The 20,426-nt window shown below is 35.3% G+C and overlaps 1 protein-coding gene across 2 annotated transcripts in view; it reads right to left on the reverse strand.

Annotated features, from left to right (window-relative positions):
• The window catches only part of LOC106063859 (uncharacterized), a 97,764-nt gene that overhangs the window by 13,982 nt on the left and 63,356 nt on the right, over positions 1-20,426 (reverse strand). The window contains exons 1-4 of one of the 2 annotated variants that reach the window (XM_056031230.1): positions 8,393-8,567; positions 5,716-5,838; positions 2,996-3,157; positions 204-398 (exon numbers count right to left, since the gene is read on the reverse strand). In XM_056031230.1, the coding sequence (XP_055887205.1) occupies positions 204-398; positions 2,996-3,157; positions 5,716-5,838; positions 8,393-8,468 (556 nt within the window). In that variant the 5' untranslated portion in view covers positions 8,469-8,567. Of the gene's footprint in view, positions 1-203; positions 399-2,995; positions 3,158-5,715; positions 5,839-8,392; positions 8,568-20,426 lie in introns of those variants that run through there. The other variant, XM_056031231.1, reaches the window with a different exon arrangement.

Consider the following 20,426-nt stretch of genomic DNA (forward strand, 5'->3'; position numbering starts at 1 on the left):
TTATAAGTAGTAGTAGTAGTATTGTTATTATTATAAAATTAATGACAAGAATTGACCTGAAAATTACATGTCCATTTCTGGATACCATGGGATCCGCCTTTTGAGTTTGTGTAATAACAAAAATGTCTTTGTATATTTGTAAAATCCCTTTTTTCAAATATGAAATATTAATGCATATTACGAAGTAATACCAGTGACTATACCTCCATTTATATACAATGAACAAAGCGATGTTTGTCCTGTTCCAGTGAGGATAACAGTTTGAATGGCTTCTGTCAGATCACATTGTATGTCAAGTGTAGAATTGTCCACAAGGAAATATTTCAAATTTAGACAATCAATTTTGGAAGTTATCGATGTAGTTTTACTAAACTGTAATTTAGATCTTGATATGTCAGCTGAAAAAAAAAAGCGACGCATACATTTCTTATATAAGATAATATCATTTTTTTGGTCCAGACAAATGAAAATTCAGTTTGAGTATAATTGTCCACCTTGGCATTACTACTATAACGATAACGATATAGATCAGCGGTTCTCAACCTTTTAAGTTCGGCGACCCCTTTTTACAATACCCCACTCTGCCGCGACCCCCCCCCCCCACACACACACACAGCAATAGAAGAGTAAACAATAACGATCCATATTATCGATGGTCTTAGGCGACCCTTGGCAAATGGTCAATCGACCCCCCCAAGGGGGTCGCGACCCACAGGTTGAGAACCCCTGATATAGATGCAAACACGAACTACATTCACATACACACACACACAACCAGGGCTTTTGTACAAGGTCTGTTGCAGTTCTGCCTCATCGTGGCAGTCGGGTGGAAACGACCATTAGAGGAGGTGGTTAGGCTAAACGAATAGCGAAACAAAACTCCCGTGGGGGTGTCCAAGGGAGCACGAGAGTGTTTCCATTGCACGGAGCGGAGTTGAAAGAGAGCTCCTACGGTCCTGTCACTAATCCATGCGCCGTTCCTCAAGGGACCGTTACACTAATGGCGAGTCCTGCACGGTTAGCTTGGTATAACATAGGAAAATGGCGGCGGGTCCCGGGGAACTTGGCCTTCGGCCATGCTGTCTAGCCCATGTGTCCGAAGTGACATGTACATCAGAAATAGCAATGCTTTACATAAGCATTGACTTGGGTCTCTTCCAGACAGAACGGTTGTTCAAACAGGTTGTTTTTTTCTGTTGCTGAAACAGGTTGTTTTTTTTGCCCTAGAGCTCGAAGAGCCTTGGGCTCTTCTCTTAGACTATCAAGGTCTCTATGTACTTCTAGGTGACAACAGGTGACCTTGCAACCCTCTGAATGTAATATGATTAAAGGATTTTTTCAATCTTTCAATCGTTTCACTTCCATTGTTTATTATTAGTTCATCTGTTTCTATGGCTGACGGGTAACAAAGGAGTAATGTTGCCATCACAAGCTCACAACGGCCAACCCCTTTTACATTTACCATTCACAAGTAACCAAAATTGTTGTTTGTGGTCTCGACTCAACTAAAAATCATGAAGTTCAAAAATATTGGGAACCCAAGACTCCTAGGTACGGAAGCCAAGCGACACTTTTATAAAGCTCATTATTTAATTTTTTTTTATATAATGTCCCTCCGTACATCAACTGCCTTGAGAGGAGGGGAACTGTTGTGTGGGCGACATCGTTTCGACCATAACGAATGCCCAGGCTTTCATCTCACTTGTTCGACATAAACAATAGTCTTTCTATGACTGAAGGTAACCTGAAAACTGAAAATAAATGTCCATCCGTGCTACCCGTCCATTGGTTCACCTTTAATAGTAAGACGAGATGAGAACTCATTCACTGACCTCCCTTTAATAGTAAGACTAGATGAGAACCCATTCATTGACCTCCCTTTAATAGTAAGACTAGATGAGAACCCATTCATTGACCTCCCTTAAGTAGTATGACGAGATGAGAACCATAGATTGGTAATATAGACTACAAAAAGGAAATCACTTCATGTAACTTGAAAACATATATATCTACTTTTGTCGGATTACTGAATTATGAAAAGTTGCATGATCTTCAGTCTTAGCAATTAAACAAAACTACACTGCTCATAAATACTGTATAATAAAGTACACAAAATTGCAAGTCACAAATTTTCGATTCATAAAACTCTTTTATCGGCCAGTCTATATATATTCATGTCTATGATGAAAACTCATTCATTGACCTCCCTTTAATAGTAAGACTAGAGGAGAACTCATTCATTGACCTCCCTTTAATAGTAAGACGAGATGAGAGGCTTTCTTGTTTACAGGTCAGGCTCTCATCTTCTTAAGTAAAGGCGGTTGGTCGTTGTGCTGACAACTTTACTCCTCTGTTGACTCCTAAACGCCACCCCTCCTTGCTAATCATTCATTGGCCTCCCTTTTATTCATCACGACTAATTGATACAATAATTTGTCGATTTTCGATTGATTCATGTGTTGTAAAAGGACAATGAATAATAGTGCAAAGTTTGAACTTGATCTGAGAATCGGAAGTGGAAGAAAAAACTTGTACAAAATGTGTACCAGACAGACTGACTGACTGACTGACGGAGGGAGTTAATATGAACTTTGTAAACAAACAAAGGGAAAACTAGACAACATAGGTAAAAATATAAATAACAGAAAGTACTTGAGAGAGAGAGCGACACAGAGAGATAGAAACAGAGTGGAAGAGACAGAGAGAGAGAGACAGAGAGAGACAGAGAGAGACAGAGAGAGACAGAGGTTGAAGACAAAAGTGAAAGAAACAAATATTGACAGACGAAAAAAAAATGGAAACAAAAAATAAAAAGGGAGAGAAAGAGAAATACACAGAGAGAGAGAGAGAGAGAGAGAGAGAGAGAGAGAAAGTAAAAGATATATAGAGAGACAGAGCAAGAGAGACAGTAAAACATAATTACTTAAATAGTTGAAAGTATATTGAAAGGCGTAATTCTAACTAGACTGTAGTTTGTAGCTAAAATTAAACTTACCAATGTCTTGTACAGTCAGTCTCACCCAAGTAAAAACATAGGTTCTATTAAAACTAATGACAATGCTTTGGCCAGACAAACTCATACATGTACTGTCATCTCTGTCTGTAAGTATGTTTATACTCGGTGATGTTGCTGTGTTGTCCAGAACTGTAAGATCGTCTGCCGATTGAGAAGAACAAAAAAAAAACACTACACATCTGCCCTTCGACTCACGTAATTATTTTAAATAAACAAACACTGGAATCTAACAGTCCAATAATGAATCTAGTTAAAAAAACATTTAAAGCCATGTGTCGCTCAGAAAACACTGCCTTCTATGGACTTAACGCTACTAGTGATGCCACGTTTTTCCATCAAAATTTACGGTTTGCGGGCTTATTCAGTACACGGACCAAAGGTTTCGAACTCACTCCCCATTGATCTCAGACAGACAACTAGCTACACTAGATTCAAGAAGAACATTAAGACATTACTTTGTCATGTTCGCTCTCGTATTTATGCTTGTAATGCTATCACAGCGCCTTGAACCTACATCATGTTTGTTAACAACGCTCAATGAATTATCTTATCTTATATATTACAGACGTTACTTCAAAAAAAGAAGATAATTACGTCCTACGCATTTCTTGCGTCAATCTAGTCATGCATGTTAATCAATGAACTTAAACTCTGCTAAGTCGTTGGTTTTCCTGGCTGATTTAGACAACCCATTCCATTTTGTAATGGAAAGGGAAGGAAGAGCACTCGTATGAAATTTGTTCTTGCGTATAAAATAAAAAATATTATTAAGCCATCCTACCAAAAATCAATGTCGTCACTAGGGTTAATGTCACCCGGTGCGGTCACTTTCCCTAATATTAAAAAAAAAAATATGCATGCGACTTCGATTGTCCGGATGTTTATTTGTTGATCTGATATTATATTTATTTCGATTCACAAAAGAAACAAGTTAAATTTAATTTTAAACAAACTTTTAAAAAAATATCGCTTTTATTGAGTGAAATTGCATCAACTATTTTGAATTGATCATTTCATTTTTTTTAAGCAATTGATTAAATAGTTGTTTAATTTTTCATTGATTCAAGGCAGAGAAAGCGATGGGAAGACAACACAAAAAGAATGGACGGGTCTGCCACTGAAAGAGGGTTCAATGCAAGGTAAAAGACAGAGAAGAATGGAGAAAAGTGGTCGACAAATCGTATGTGTTGCCCCGACGGTCCAACAGACTAAGGGATAAGTGAAGGTGAGATGTTGTCACCTGCTGTCTGATGATGATATTGAAGAAAAAGCCAAATGGTAGTTTTTGTGTTTCTGGAGAAGATACATTCGGTGTAGATTAAGTGACGATGTGGTGTAATTATATTTACTAAATGCTGTTGGACATTTTTTGTAGACTTATATGAAGAAATTCAAACAGTATTTTATCCTTAAACTATACGTGTGTATGACTTAGTGTTATAATGTACCTCTCTGATCTGAGTTCCAACGTCTAAGTTCCACGGAATAACATTTTAGAAATGAACCAATACGCGTGGCTGAGCGTGCTTATTTTAAGCCGTCATGGTTGACATGTAAAGGTTGATAACCGATTGTGTAGCCAGTAGAGCTGTTGTAACTTCCTGATGTTCACCTCTCCTTACGTCTGCTAGACCGTAGGAACACGTGATCTGTCGTACGTCTTTCGCCTTGACTAGAATCTCTTTCAATGGCAAGGCCAATCATTTCTCAATATTGTTGGTGAATGATCTTTTTTACAAAGCTAATCACTCTGTCTGGTTAAAAGTTTGTACACGTTATTTCTCCGACACCCAATCTCAGATCAAGTTGAAATTCTGCACAATTATATCTTTTACCTGAAAACACAAGAATCAATGGTATGGACACCCAATCTCAGATCAAGTTGAAATTCTGCACAATTATATCTTTTACCTGAAAACACAAGAATCAATGGTATGGACACCCAATCTCAGATCAAGTTGAAATTCTGCACAATTATATCTTTTACCTGAAAACACAAGAATCAATAAAAAAAAAAACACCAATAGTTAATTAATTATTGGTAATAAATTAATGTGTTTGGTCTATCAAACAAGAAAAGAAATAGTACTTGGCTGAAGTCGTGATATAAGCTGAATTAGTCCCCTTTATTTGTTGTGAGTGGTTACTCCCCTCTTTCTCCACTTCCCCTTTCCAAGTGAAATGATTATAGGGTATCGAGAAAGCTAAAAGCATGAAATTGCACTAAACAAAAAACAATTGGTAAATTTTTGGTTGTAATCGAACAGATTTATCGTTGTTAGTCTAGATCTAATACATATTTAATTCCTGATCCAAACTGATAGACACACTCACTATAGGCTTTGTTGTTTTTTATTTTATTTTATTTATTTATTTATTTATTTTTTTGCATTTTTTGCTTGATTTATAATTTGGATGAGCCAACTGCCGAGAAAGTGTGTATATAACTGACTGTGTAGTAGTGGGTCAGTGGACAGTAGAAGGCAGATAGAGACAGCATGGACAAAATGAGTAATAAAGAAAGATAATTGCATAGTCATTCAATCTTTTATCTTGTTATGTTCTCGACTTCAGATACAGACAGATATCCTATTTTATTTTTGACCATTTCACTCTCAACTATTTGTCCGTTTTTACGTCTGTCTGTTGAAACTACAGTAAACAGAGATGTCGATGAAGGTTTAAAACTAAATACGTACGATGCTGACATTTCAGACCAAACCAGACTCTGGCACACTTTCCATTACCCTGACAAGTACCATCAGAGATACAACTTGACTCACAGTGACATTTGAACTCTTTGTTTGGTCCGAACCAACCATCTGTTAGATATTAAAAGACGAATTTTTTAATGTGCTTTGCTCTACTATCTCTGCCGTTAAGTAGTCTATATTAATTCAGCATACATTTTAATTAGTGACATCACCATTTTTTGAACAATTATTCTGAGTGAAAAACATTAAAGACCACTGTTTGTCGATTCCAAAACTTAAGGCATGTTGTATTTCACGTGGCCACCCGGACCTACCTCTGACCTACTTATTTTGAGACAAGCAAAGTAGACAAAGCAGTTGTCAGACGAGATTCATATTTTTTTTTCACTGGGCTTTTTTTTTATTGCATGGACTAGAGGTTTGAAACTCGCTTCCAATTGATCTCCGACAGACAATATGCTTAATATGCTTCACTACATTTAAGAAGAACATTTTTATTTATAAAAAGACCTATTGCTTTGCAACAGCTGAGTAGCGTCTTTATTTTTTGAAGTCTTATGATTGACAATCGGTGTGCCTCCCTTCTAATTCAGATGCGCCATTTAAAATTATACAAGTTTTAGACCTTTCAAGTATGGTAAAAAAAAAAAAAAAAAAGTAAAGTTTCCCCTTTCAGACCTTGTGGTCTATAGGGCAGATGATGTAAAGGTCATCTGTTTCTGTGGCCTACGGTTAACAAGGGTGAACTCAGAGGCGCCCGAAGATGCCGAAATAAAAAATCCCAGTCTTCACCAGGATTCGAACCCGGTCCCCGGTTTTAAAGCCAAGCGCTTTACCGCTCAACTACCGCGCCTCATTCAAGTATGGTAACTTATGGTAATGTATTTGGTTTGTTATACACATCTGTAATATAACGAGTTAATTTTGGAATCTCAGTTTGTTTTATATCATTATCATGGCTGAAAACATTTGCTCGTATCAGTATCATCAGATATATTATCAGGCATAACTATGGGCGCATCTTCATAGTTCTGTAAAATGTTAACATTGCAAAGATCGCCAAAATTAGTCATTCATATGCATTTGGTATTGGGAAAAGATCAAATTCCAATTTCAGTATTAAATTTGTATTCAGATTAATAAGTTTCATGTTTAAGGAAAATTCAGAATATTTCGATCAGTAACTGAAAATGTTATTTATAAATGTAAGCTTGCAGTCTTCCTCATTGGTGACGACATCCGAAAGAATCTTCAATGTATTTTGTAGAACTGGCTTGATCTTCAATAATTTTTGGGGATCGACTCAAATCTTTTAGCATCATTTTTAATCAGCGATGTCATTTACAAAGTTAGCAATCAGTGTGTCCTTGCTCCTTGCCATGCAGTCTAGACTTAGGTCATTGAGAATGCTTAAATAGACACCCATTTTTCATCACACAGAAGACCTCTTTTCCTCGGATAGCACATCACATGTCACAATTTTCTCTGAATTTCCTTATGTTTTATCCTCTTGTTCCTAATTGTATTCAAACATTTTTCAACTTGTATCCATAACATGCTGAAAGTTCAAAAGCGTTCTACAAACAGCTTCTTGGTGTATAAAGAAATATCTCAGAAGAGGACAATCTAGAGTCACTGTAAGCATTATTACAGTTCCAGTAACTCTACAAATCATTGACGGTTAAGTTAACTTTAGTATACTTTATTTCATTGAAAATTTCCTAGACACGACTTTGCTTCCTCAAATATGCCTGACCATTAGTTTTTTTCTGTACACTTAATTAAGCCCTTCTTCCTTCTCATTTTACATGTTGGAGGGTTCAGATCAGTAATCCTATATCTGAGATGAACCGCGCAGTGGTTTCCAGATCAGGCAGTTCGCGATATAGTTAATTAAGGCCAATAAGTTCTTAAAAAATGTTGAGATTATTATTTTTTATTCTCATGATGAAAAGCTTAAATAGGTAACATAAAAAATGTCCAAAGCTAACGAAAATTAAGAATATACAGATTTGCACATAAAGTTTGATGCTATCAATTACATTTATCATTAGTATTATAATTAGTTTTATAAGTATTTTGATCGATTTGAGCATCGTAAAAGTTAATAACTTAAATTCCCTTGGCAATCTTCGTTTCTGAAAATCAGTTGTTGTTGTTTCATTTTTTTGCGAACGGGCATGCTTTTTTTTTGTTTCGGGGTGAAATGCGCCATTTGTAAAATTGCGATGCGCCACTATGCTCCATAGGCTGGTCACCCCTGGATAAGTGTTTCATTTAAACTCTAAACTGTTATGTTCTCATAGCGCCTTGAGCCCACATTATGTTTGTAAACAGCGCTCTATTATTATTATCTTTCTTTTTTTCTTTATGTTCTCTCTTCTTTTCTCATTCTAAGTCTCTCTCCTTCTTGTCCTATATTAAATTTTCAATATATCACAACAGGAAAACTTTAATAATACCAGATATCAACAATGGTGATGTTATGTTGTTTTTTTTTAAATAGCTGTACGTTGACATTTAGCTAGTAAAATTTAGGACACTATTAAATATTATTATACTTCTAGAATGCAGAACCACTGGTGTGTAAATCACCCTATGACGCATATAGTTTGGTTTGCTAGGTGCATACCATGTTAGCATATCGCTAATGATTTCTTACCTTGTGACTTAATCAATTGCATGCATAAAACACACAACACGCTAATATATGTTGCTCTTTCACTGTATGAAGCCATGAATAGAAAGATGAATACTTATAGGGGTACATTAGAGAATAAGCTTATCGAATAACATCGCACAGAGAAGTGCGTTTTAAACATCGACTTTATGTTCTAATACAGGGGTTCTCAGCCTTTGGGTCGCGACCCCTTTGATGGTCGAAGGACAAATTGTCAGGGGTTACCCTAAGACCCAAGAATATTTTTATTTTTGTCTATTCATCCTTGGAAGTTTTTTTTCCCATTCTAACGTACTGTAACAAGAAGATCTGAACCGCACTTGGTATTCAAACTAGTTCATAGCCCGTTCTGTTTGAGATTGTATTACGCTTTCTTCTTTCATGTCCAAGAACAAATCTTTGCGCAGCAAGGTTTTCCAGCTTCTTAGTTATTAAATCCAAATTCAGGAGAAGACTTGATGCAGAAGTTGTGCTACTGAATTCCTGATCTGGTGAAACAGAAACCAGCTCAACCTTCGCACTACCATTATCTTGTTTGTGAATACTGTCGAAACACTATTTCTGTAACAATGAGGTTTACTGTATCAAAGAGTGTTCTCCATACTTCACCATATTTGTCAAATTCGTCACTTAAATATGCATACAGTGAATACGCAATAGAAAAGTAAATACATGCCAGTCTGAATAATAACCAATTTTTTTTAAAATTTAATTATGATCACAAAAATGAACGGCTGGAGGTCGCCTCATAGTTGGAATTTATATTAGGGGGTCGCGGAACAAAAACAGTTGAGGACCGCTGTTCTAAGACTTTTCATAAGAGGAAGTAAATTGTCAGTGTATGTGTACAATATTACCAACGTCTCAATCTTTATGACAGTACGCGATATATCGATATAGGCCTACACATAAATAAAGACACATTATTCTATTGGGTACTATTCGTTTAAGTAGACCAGTGATTCCCAAACCTTTTCCATAACGGAACACTTCGCACATTCTCAGTATTCATCAGTACACTTTGTTTATTTTTTAAGAGATAATTCACGATATTCAGGTAGTTCTTGGAACACCTATTCAGGCTTCGTGGAACACTGGGGTTCCGCGGAACACAGTTTGGGAATCACTGACGTAGGTAATATCAAGCAAAATATCTTTGCTACACGCATCCAACTTTCACGTAAGTACAAAGGGGAAAGAACCCACCACAACGGTTTTTATTTTTGCATTAAAATGACCAAAGAGAGACAACAATGACTATTGGTAAAGACTATTTTTACCATCACAAAAGAGATACAAGACACCGATAGCAAAGACAAACAGAAACAAACACTCTTTTGTTCCCCTGGCAATCAAATCATTAAATATAAACAATTTAATATAAACTTTTTTCGTATGTAAATTAAGAGTGACCCAGGTATGAATGTACATATTTTTTTGTCATAGTTACTACGTTCTGTTTGGTGAAATGCACAAATTGCAAGACAAATTTCCTCACGGACAATAAAGATTATTATTATTATTATAAGGAAAGAAAGAGAAAAAGACAAATGTAAGTAGATAATCATCTTCTTCTTTGATTTAATGTCTGTAGTTTATAAGGTAAGAAGATAAGATAAGAGATGGAAGATATATCTATATACAGAGAGAGAGAGTGTGTGCATACATATATATCTTTTTTTAAAAGACTGTCACTCTTATATAACCTATTGCTAATGAGCTGTCTACAGTAATATGAACAATTTGAAAACTACTAATGAGCTGTTTACAGAAATATGTACAATTTGAAAACTACTAATGAGCTGTCTACAGAAATATGAACAATTTGAAAACTACTATTGAGCTGTCTACAGAAATATGTACAATTTGAAAACTACTATTGAGCTGTCTACAGCAATATGAACTATTTGAAAACTACTAATTAGCTGTCTACAGAAATATGAACAATTTGAATATAACTATTGAGCTGTCTACAGAAATATGAAAAATTTGAAAACTACTGAGCTGTCTACAGAAATATGTACAATTTGAAAACTACTAATGAGCTGTCTACAGAAATATGTACAATTTAAAAACTACTAATGAGCTGCCTACAGCAATATGAACAATTTAGAAACTACTATTGAGCTGTGTACAGAAATATGTACAATTTGAAAACTACTAATGAGCTGTTTACAGAAATATGTACAATTTGAAAACTACTAATGAGCTGTCTACAACAATATTAACAATTTGAAAACTACTAATGAGCTGTTTACAGAAATATGTACAATTTGAAAACTACTATTGAGCTGTGTGCAGAAATATGTACAATTTGAAAACTACTAATGAGCTGTCTACAGAAATATGAACAATTTAAAAACTACTAATGAGCTGTCTACAGAAATATGTACAATTTGAAAACTACTAATGAGCTGTCTACAGAAATATGAACAATTTAAAAACTACTAATGAGCTGTCTACAGTAATATGTACAATTTGAAAACTACTATTGAGCTGTGTACAGAAATATGTACAATTTGAAAACTACTAATGAGCTGTTTACAGAAATATGTACAATTTGAAAACTACTAATGAGCTGTCTACAGAAATATGTACAATTTGAAAACTACTAATGAGCTGTCTACAGAAATATGAACAATTTAAAAACTACTAATGAGCTGTCTACAGTAATATGTACAATTTGAAAACTACTATTGAGCTGTCTACAGCAATATGAACAATTTGAAAACTACTAATGAGCTGTCTACAGAAATATGAACAATTTAGAAACTACTATTGAGCTGTCTACAGAAATATGAACAATTTGAAAATATCTATTGAGCTGTCTACAGAAATATGAACAATTTGAAAAATACTAATGAGCTGTCTACAGCAATATGAACAATTTGAAAACTACTAATTAGCTGTCTACAGAAATATGAACAATTTGAATATAACTATTGAGCTGTCTACAGAAATATGAACAATTTGAAAACTACTAATGAGCTGTCTACAGCAATATGAACAATTTGAAAACTACTAATGAGCTGTCTACAGAAATATGTACAATTTGAAAACTACTAATGAGCTGTTTACAGAAATATGTACAATTTGAAAACTACTAATGAGCTGTCTACAACAATATTAACAATTTGAAAACTACTAATGAGCTGTTTACAGAAATATGTACAATTTGAAAACTACTATTGAGCTGTGTGCAGAAATATGTACAATTTGAAAACTACTTATGAGCTGTCTACAGAAATATGAACAATTTAAAAACTACTAATGAGCTGTCTACAGAAATATGTACAATTTGAAAACTACTAATGAGCTGTCTACAGAAATATGTACAATTTGAAAACTACTAATGAGCTGCCTACAGCAATATGAACAATTTAGAAACTACTATTGAGCTGTGTACAGAAATATGTACAATTTGAAAACTACTAATGAGCTGTTTACAGAAATATATACAATTTGAAAACTACTAATGAGCTGTCTACAGAAATATGTACAATTTGAAAACTACTAATGAGCTGTCTACAGAAATATGAACAATTTAAAAACTACTAATGAGCTGTCTACAGAAATATGTACAATTTGAAAACTACTATTGAGCTGTCTACAGCAATATGAACAATTTGAAAACTACTAATGAGCTGTCTACAGAAATATGAACAATTTAGAAACTACTATTGAGCTGTCTACAGAAATATGAACAATTTGAAAATATCTATTGAGCTGTCTACAGAAATATGAACAATTTGAAAAATACTAATGAGCTGTCTACAGCAATATGAACAATTTGAAAACTACTAATTAGCTGTCTACAGAAATATGAACAATTTGAATATAACTATTGAGCTGTCTACAGAAATATGAACAATTTGAAAACTACTAATGAGCTGTCTACAGAAATATGTACAATTTGAAAACTACTAATGTGCTGTCTACAGAAATATGTACAATTTAAAAACTACTAATGAGCTGCCTACAGCAATATGAACAATTTAGAAACTACTATTGAGCTGTGTACATAAATATGTACAATTTGAAAACTACTAATGAGCTGTTACAGAAATATGTACAATTTGAAAACTACTAATGAGCTGTCTACAGAAATATGTACAATTTGAAAACTACTAATGAGCTGTCTACAGCAATATGAACAATTTAAAAACTACTAATGAGCTGTTTACAGAAATATGTACAATTTGAAAACTAGTAATGAGCTGTTTACAGAAATATGTACAATTTGAAAACTACTAATGAGCTGTCTACAGAAATATGTACAATTTGAAAACTACTAATGAGCTGTCTACAGAAATATGTACAATTTGAAAACTACTAATGAGCTGTCTACAGAAATATGAACAATTCTAAAACTACTAATGAGTTGTCTACAGAAATATGTACAATTTAAAAAATACTAATGAGCTGCCTACAGAAATATGTACAATTTGAAAACTACTAATGAGCTGTCTACAGAAATATGAACAATTTAGATACTACTATTGAGCTGTGTACAGAAATATGAGCAATTTCAAAACTACTAATGAAATGCATACAGAAATATGTACAATTTGAAAACTACTAATGAGCTGTCTACAGAAATATGAACAATTTGAAAACTACTAATGAGCTGTCTACAGAAACATGAGCATGTTAAAAGTTGTGGCGGGATAGTGTATTTCTGTAAATGAAAATCACGATCTATTTTATATATTTTACGAAATATTAAGTTTTGTCACATGCAATGTTACTCAGAAAAAGTGGCTAAGTTGGATTTTGGAAGCCATTAAAGACCAGTTTAACTAGTTGAGTGTCAAACTCCTGGTACTCTAGGTCAGGCTACCCCCCTCTCCACGCAGTTTATGTATCCAAAGGAACGGCATTGCCAATACAATTTGGGTTCAATTTAAATATGTATAATTATATAGATTACAAATTTTAACTACATTTTATAGATCTATGACTATTATGACAATGCCCATGGGATGTGTGACATCAATTTTTCAAAGCAATTATAATTGATAATCGTCATCTAAAACAAGTTCATTCATATAATAACAAGCTATTTTTTTTATATATTTTTTAAGTTGAGCATTATTTTGGGCCAATGTCTTACAACATCTGGTATGGGGGAATCAGTTATTAACATTTAGGAGAAAACGACCCCCTTAGCTCAAGAAAACATTAAGAAACTTTAGCAGACACAAAATAGACAGTGAGTATCATAACAAATGAATATTCACAATTGTTTACTGTAACACCTTTTATATAACAACAAAAAAACAACCTTTAAAAAAAAACATTAAAGTTTTAAAACCACTACATTATTATATTCTACAATTATTTTGTGTGTGAAATTGTGTATCGAAAAATGCCGGGTACTTGAAATAAGCTAGTCCTGAAAAAAATACACAGACCTTGGGTAAAAGACTCATCCAATAAAGTACTGTAAATGTGTTGTTTCACACCAGTGTGTCAGGTCTTTTTTTTTTTATAGCCTCTTTCTGGTTTTATCCCAATTACCCGTATTTTTTGTGCAGAATTGTTTTTTCTATCAGGCAAACTTAACATTTCAGCATAAAAATGTCAGTTTAATTTGAAAAAGGGAACTGAAAAATGCAAAAGATATATCAGGAAAAAAGCTACTTCCGGCCAAATGTATGATTCTAGTTTTCAATCAAAGAAACGAAACGCATTAGTCAAACGAAGCCTATTGAAAACAAGAATTCGCTATTTTTGGGAAATGCTCATTGCGCCCAGTGCACTAAGAGGTACGCGTAAGTTTCAGACATCTACAGTGAACTATGGGAGTTTGTTTTTTTTTTGGGTGGGTTTAGGAGAGAATCCGGTACTTGGGTGGTGGTATATCCAGTAATGGAGTCGAGACTTCTCCTCCTTAGATAGACTGTATGGAATAGACGCGAATGAGAAACAATTAGAATAGTAGTAGTAAGAAAAGTGTGAATGAGCGAGAATGTTTTTTGTTTTTTTTTATTACCATAGTATAAGTCAGAAAAGTGTGAATGAGCGAGAATGTTTTTTTTATTAGCATAGTATTAGTCAGAAAAGTGTGAATTAGCGAGAATGGGTTTTTTTTATTAGCATAGTATTAGTCAGAAAAGTGTGAATGAACGAGAATGTTGTGTTTTTTTTTATTAGCATAGTATTAGTCAGGAAAGTGTGAATGAGCGAGAATGGTTTTTCTTTTTTTTTTTATTAGCTTAGGCGCGAATCCGGAATATGGGGGTGGTGCATCCGAGAATGTAGTCCTGGGGAGTTTTGGCGAAGCTAGTTATTTGCCATCATTTGGGGCCCGACGGCCTTGACTTTGGAGCCCTTGCATTTCTCGTAACTTTTTATAAATTTATTGTGAAAAAAAACTCATTTGGGGGCCCCCCTCAAGTGGGGGCCGGTGGGATATTAAAATTCTCCCCCCCCCCAATCACCCTAGCTACGCCTCTGGTCTTGTGACAGACAGTATGGAAGATAAATGAGCGAGAATGTTTTATTTTGGGTGGGCTTAGGAGTAAATCCAAAATATGGGGGGCGATATATCCCGGGTGGAGTCGGGTGCATACCAGTTTTTTGGATAGAGAGTATGCGAGATAACGAATGAGAGACATTTAGCATAGTAATGTGTGAAAAGTGAAAGAATGAGCGAGAATGATTTTTATTTTTTTTTGGGTGGGTTTAGGAGTGAATCCGGATTATGGGAGGTGGTGTATCCGTGGTGGAGTCAGGTGCATACCAGTTTTTGGGATAGAGAGTATGGAAGATGGTGAATGAGAGATATTTAGCATAGTAATAGTGTGAAAAGTGAATGAATGAGTGAGAATGTTTTTTTTTTTTTTTGGTGGGTTTAGGAGTGAATCCAGATTATTGTGGGTGGTGTATCCGTGGTGTAGTCGGGTGCATACCAGTTTTTGGGATAGAAAGTATGGAAGATGGCGAATGAGAGACATTTAGCATAGTAATGTGTGAAAAGTGAATGAATGAGCGAGAAAGATTTTTTTTGTTTTTTTTGGGTGGGTTTAGGAGTGAATCCGGATTATGGGGGGTGGTGTATCCGTGGTGGAGTCGGGTGCATACCTGTTTTTGGGATAGAGAGTATGGAAGATGGTGAATGAGAGACATTTAGCATAATAATAGTGTGAAAAGTGAATGAATGAGCGAGAATGATTTTTTTTTTTTTTTGGGTGGGTTTAGGAGTGAATCCAGATTATGGGGGGTGGTGTATCCGTGGTGGAGTCGGGTGCATACCTGTTTTTGGGATAGAGAGTATGGAAGATGGTGAATGAGAGACATTTAGCATAGTAATGTGTGAAAAGTGAACGAATGCGTGAGAATGATTTTTTTTTGGTGGGTTTAGGAGTGAATCCGGATTATGGGGGGTGGTGTATCCGTGGTGGAGTCGGATGCATACCTGTTTTTGGGATAGAGAGTATAGGAGATGGCGAACGAGAGACATTTAGCATAGTAATGTGTGAAAATTGAATGAATGAGCGAGAATGATTTTTTTGTTTTTTTGGGTGGGTTTAGGAGTGAATCCAGATTATGGGGGGGGGGTGGTGTATCCGTGGTGGAGTCGGGTGCATACCAGTTTTTGGGATAGAGAGTATGGAAGATGGCGAATGAGAGACATTTAGCATAATAATAGTGTGAAAAGTGAATGAATGAGCGAGAATGATTTTTTTTTTGGGTGGGTTTAGGAGTGAATCCAGATTATGGGGGGGTGGTGTATCCGTGGTGGAGTCGGGTGCATACCTGTTTTTGGGATAGAGAGTATGGAAGATGGCGAATGAGAGACATTTAGCATAGTAATGTGTGAAAAGTGAATGAATGAGCGAGAATGATTTTTTATTTTTTAGGTGGGAGGTTTTAGCGGTGAATCCGGAATATGACGGTTAGGGTATCTATGGATAAAGTTGGATTGAGTTTAAAGTAATACAATTTAAACAATCATTAGACAGTTTATTTTTTTCACTTAAAAGCAAAAAAGCAACACGTCGTCAATAGGAAGACACTTATAGTTCTTCATGAATAAGGATTTGAAATAGAGCTTTCTTGACAGTAGAACAGCGCTAACTAATCCCTTAACAACATCATGGAAAACCTCCCAGACAGTGACGTCACTCTTGTCGGTGCCACCTGGCGCGAATATACAGGTTGTCACCCCTGCCCACCCAACTTTCTTTAAATATTTTCCAATACACATTATTGTTAGTTCTTTTTGTTGAGCCAATACAGTGAGCTGATTATCAACTTTTATTGATTGTTACTCAAATCAACATCCTTCGTAAAATTAGTGTCAATTCTATTATAAAATTCCACTGTTTTCAATTCAGTTTCTCAAGCGGGGCTTAAAGCTAAAAAAAAAAATACCTCTTCAATATAAAAAAAGCAAATGACACACACAAAATTCTATGAGCGTAGCTAAAGGGGTTTTGAGTGTTTTAACCCTCCTTCAGTGGGGTTTGAAGCTAAAAATACATCTTCAATATAAAAGAAAGCAAATTGCTCAAAATTCTACGAGCGTAGCCCAAGGGTTTTGAAGCGAAAAAAAAACTTCTTCAATATATAAAAAAAGCAAATTACACACGCAAAATGCTATGAGCGTAGCCAAAGGGGGTTTTGAGTATGCCCCCAACCCCTTTCAGAGGGGTTTAATGCTGAAAAATACCTCTTCAATTTAAAAAACAAACAAATTACACACTAAAATTCTGTGAGCGTTGCCAAGCCAATGGGGGTTTTGAATAAAAATGTCCCTCCTCCTGAGTTTTTTTTTAAAGTTTAAAACCCCTCCAGATGGTTTAAAGTATAAAATCCTGCTACAGAGATTTTTGAGATTGAAAGCCTCTCTCGTCAATATTATTCTAAGGCAAACTACAATCCCCAGAAATTTTTTAGTTTAAACCTCCCCCCCCCCCCCAACCAATGATTTTGACGATAAAACTTCCCTTTTCGATATAAAATCTAAAGCAAACTACAGTCACCTAATTCCAAGAGCGTAGTCATGAGAGGTTACACATTTCTACCAGTGTCTGGGCTCCAGTAATAAAGTGCAGTCACTAGTCATCTGCCGAAATTGAAAAATAGTAATTGTGGCTCAACAAAGATGGCTAAGGCAGATTTTAGAAGTCAGTTATAGAAATCGGGTCTAAATCAAGGAAATCCAATGCCGAACTGGGAGTCGACATTTCAGTAAGGTTGTGACAGAGCGTCGCATGAGGTTTTGCGGGACATGTTCTCCGACAAAATGAATTACGCATAAGAGTTGCGATGACATCCTAGTACAACTTGGCGCCACACTTTCATGGAGGTCCTTAGAGGATGTTTCAACCCCCCCCCCCCACCCAGAAAAAAAATCCTAGCTACGCCCATGTCTTACATTAAATCTTTACGCGTTCAACGTGACAGTTTTAGCGGCTCCCTTAAGGGGAAAAACAGCTGTTAGGTTTGTGTAAAATGTCCTTCTGTCCGTCTGTCACACACTCAGAACTCGAAAACTAGAAGAGAAATGAAATTTTTTTTTTTCTTCATGCATTGTGGCTCGAAAAGTTAAGTTGGAATGGCTTTTTTTTTGTTTTCTAAATGAGAAGCGTATAGTTTATAAAATTAATTACGCAAACTTAAAAGTAAGGTCCATATCACGAGATCACCTGAAGTAACACTTTCCTGCTGGGAACAGTACCAGGCAAAAGAAAGAGTGGCAGACATATAAAGCAATTAGAAGACAACGTAAAAGAATGGACAGGGCTGCATTTGAAATAGACTCTAGTAGTCCAGGCTAAACGAAGAGAGGAATGGAGAGAGATGGTCAAAATATCACATGTGTTACCTAAATGGTCAACAGCCAAAGAGAAAAGGGGAGATAGGGGGAGTTGAGATATATATATATATCTTTGCGATATTTTGAAAAAAAAAAGTCATATTTGTTTGTAAAATGTTTCACATGTCTCGGATGTCTCACGTTTCTCAGATGTTTCACGCGTTTCAAATGTTTCACGTGTTTCGAAAATTTTAATTTAATTTATCTTCGCTAAAGCAATGCTTAACAATTAATATCTTTCAGAACTGTTAAATTTCTTTCATTACAGGCGGCTTAGGATCCAGACAGCTGGAGATCACTTGAAAAGGCCGAGGGACACACGTTTGAGGCCAAAAGAAAATCTACCGCCGAGGACAGACGTCGACGGCGAAAATAAAATCTAAATCCACCAAAATGGATAATGGTCATGTCTACGCTGGATGTGTCAAAATATTGTTACTTTTCTCTCCTAATCAGGCCTTCTGTAAACACTGCTCAACACAACACAACGACACATCAATAACTTGACAACAAGGCTCCAAATAATCTGGTACTTCAATAACGGTCCAATCAAACAGCCAATACGACACAACTGGCAACACAATCAACTGCTACAACGTAGGACCGTATATCACTGTACTAAACTCATAAACTCTACTGTTTCTTCCTGGAATCGTACGTTTCACTGGAGGACTGCACCAGGACCGACTTCATGGCTGACTAACAGTCCCGGTCTCAACGCTCTCCGGTCTTGAACTGCCGCTTTCTTACACACTGTGTCTCTGGTCTGCGCAGGCTTATGATCAGATGACCATAACACGGGCGCTATTCACGTGCAAATTTCATGCCAGTACTGTCCATTGCCTATCAATATAGCACGCTAAACTGTATTACTGGCCTGTGTCACATATGTCAGCTGATCACACAGTTAACCCATTTGCCTCGAGAATAGTGTTATAACAATATGAAGGCCGCAGCTGAAACTGCTAAATCCCCGAAGACAAGCCTTATTATCATTATATTGAACGAATCCCAACTACTATAAAAGCTTTACACATAACCTAATTCATTCAAGCGAAGCAAAGCATTGCATTGACCGGAAGTTTTTTTTTTTTGTGATAACGTTTTTATGAGACACGGAAAAAAAGTTTGACCTAGACCTTGAGTGGAAGCAGACGTGCTGCTATTGGAGCTCTTGTTCACACATGTTTCTTTTTCAATCATCTGCTTTTTGGATAATTTAATGTGATTCAAATATTGGAATTTCCAAACAACTTGGATTATTGAAATAGCACGGATTATTGGAGCAGATTGGATTATTTATTACGCAAAGGTAGGACTCTTTTTATTAGAAGCAAAAATAGAAGAAATAAAAGAACACTGAACCTCGTAAGATTTCATTTGCTAATTTGTATGGCTACTGAATTGTCGGGATAGCTTGTAGATAAGGAGATTCGAGTTTAGTAGATTATAATCTAGATCTAAGTGTAGACTAAGCTAGATAAATAAATCTAAATGATTATAACATAATGTATTGACGAAATCTTACAAATAATGAAGAAATTATATAGATTTATAGACTCTAATCTACTTGTCATTATATTAATTTATATATTATAGAGTAGTTTATGCTATTCGGACACCTATAGGCCCAAATTTGAAAGTTTGACTTTGACAGCGCATTATTTTACAATGGTTTGACATAGAAAAGAAAATGACGTATCAAAATCTTCTTTAGTTAAAGGAGAATAAGGATGACTACTTATATTTGTTCCCCAAACCTATATTTGTTATTATATTTAAGGTCAAAGAGGCTGTGTGTTTTCATTTAAATCGGACACATTTGACCCACATTATTTGATTCCGGACACCATAATTTATTTCGGACAGTCTCTATATTTAGGCATCAATAAACTCAGATTTTAATTCTATATTAACATTAACTAAATTTTAAGATCCCCAGGCATAGCCCCTCACATGAAATCATTACGATGTTTTCAAACCATGCATAAATACGAACACAAAAAATTAAAATATGAACACACTTATTCTACCAAAATTAGGTCACTGGAATAGTGATTTCTGCACTGACTTTTAGACTTATTTTATGTTTGTTTATTTTATGTGTGTTGAATGTTTGGGGTTTGCATGATTAGATGTGTATTGAATGTTTGTGTTTTTTTTTGTTTATTAATTTAATAAATTTCTAAT

This window comes from Biomphalaria glabrata, chromosome 5, assembly GCF_947242115.1.
Source record: "Biomphalaria glabrata chromosome 5, xgBioGlab47.1, whole genome shotgun sequence".
In the NCBI taxonomy this organism is placed as follows: Eukaryota; Metazoa; Mollusca; class Gastropoda; family Planorbidae; genus Biomphalaria; species Biomphalaria glabrata.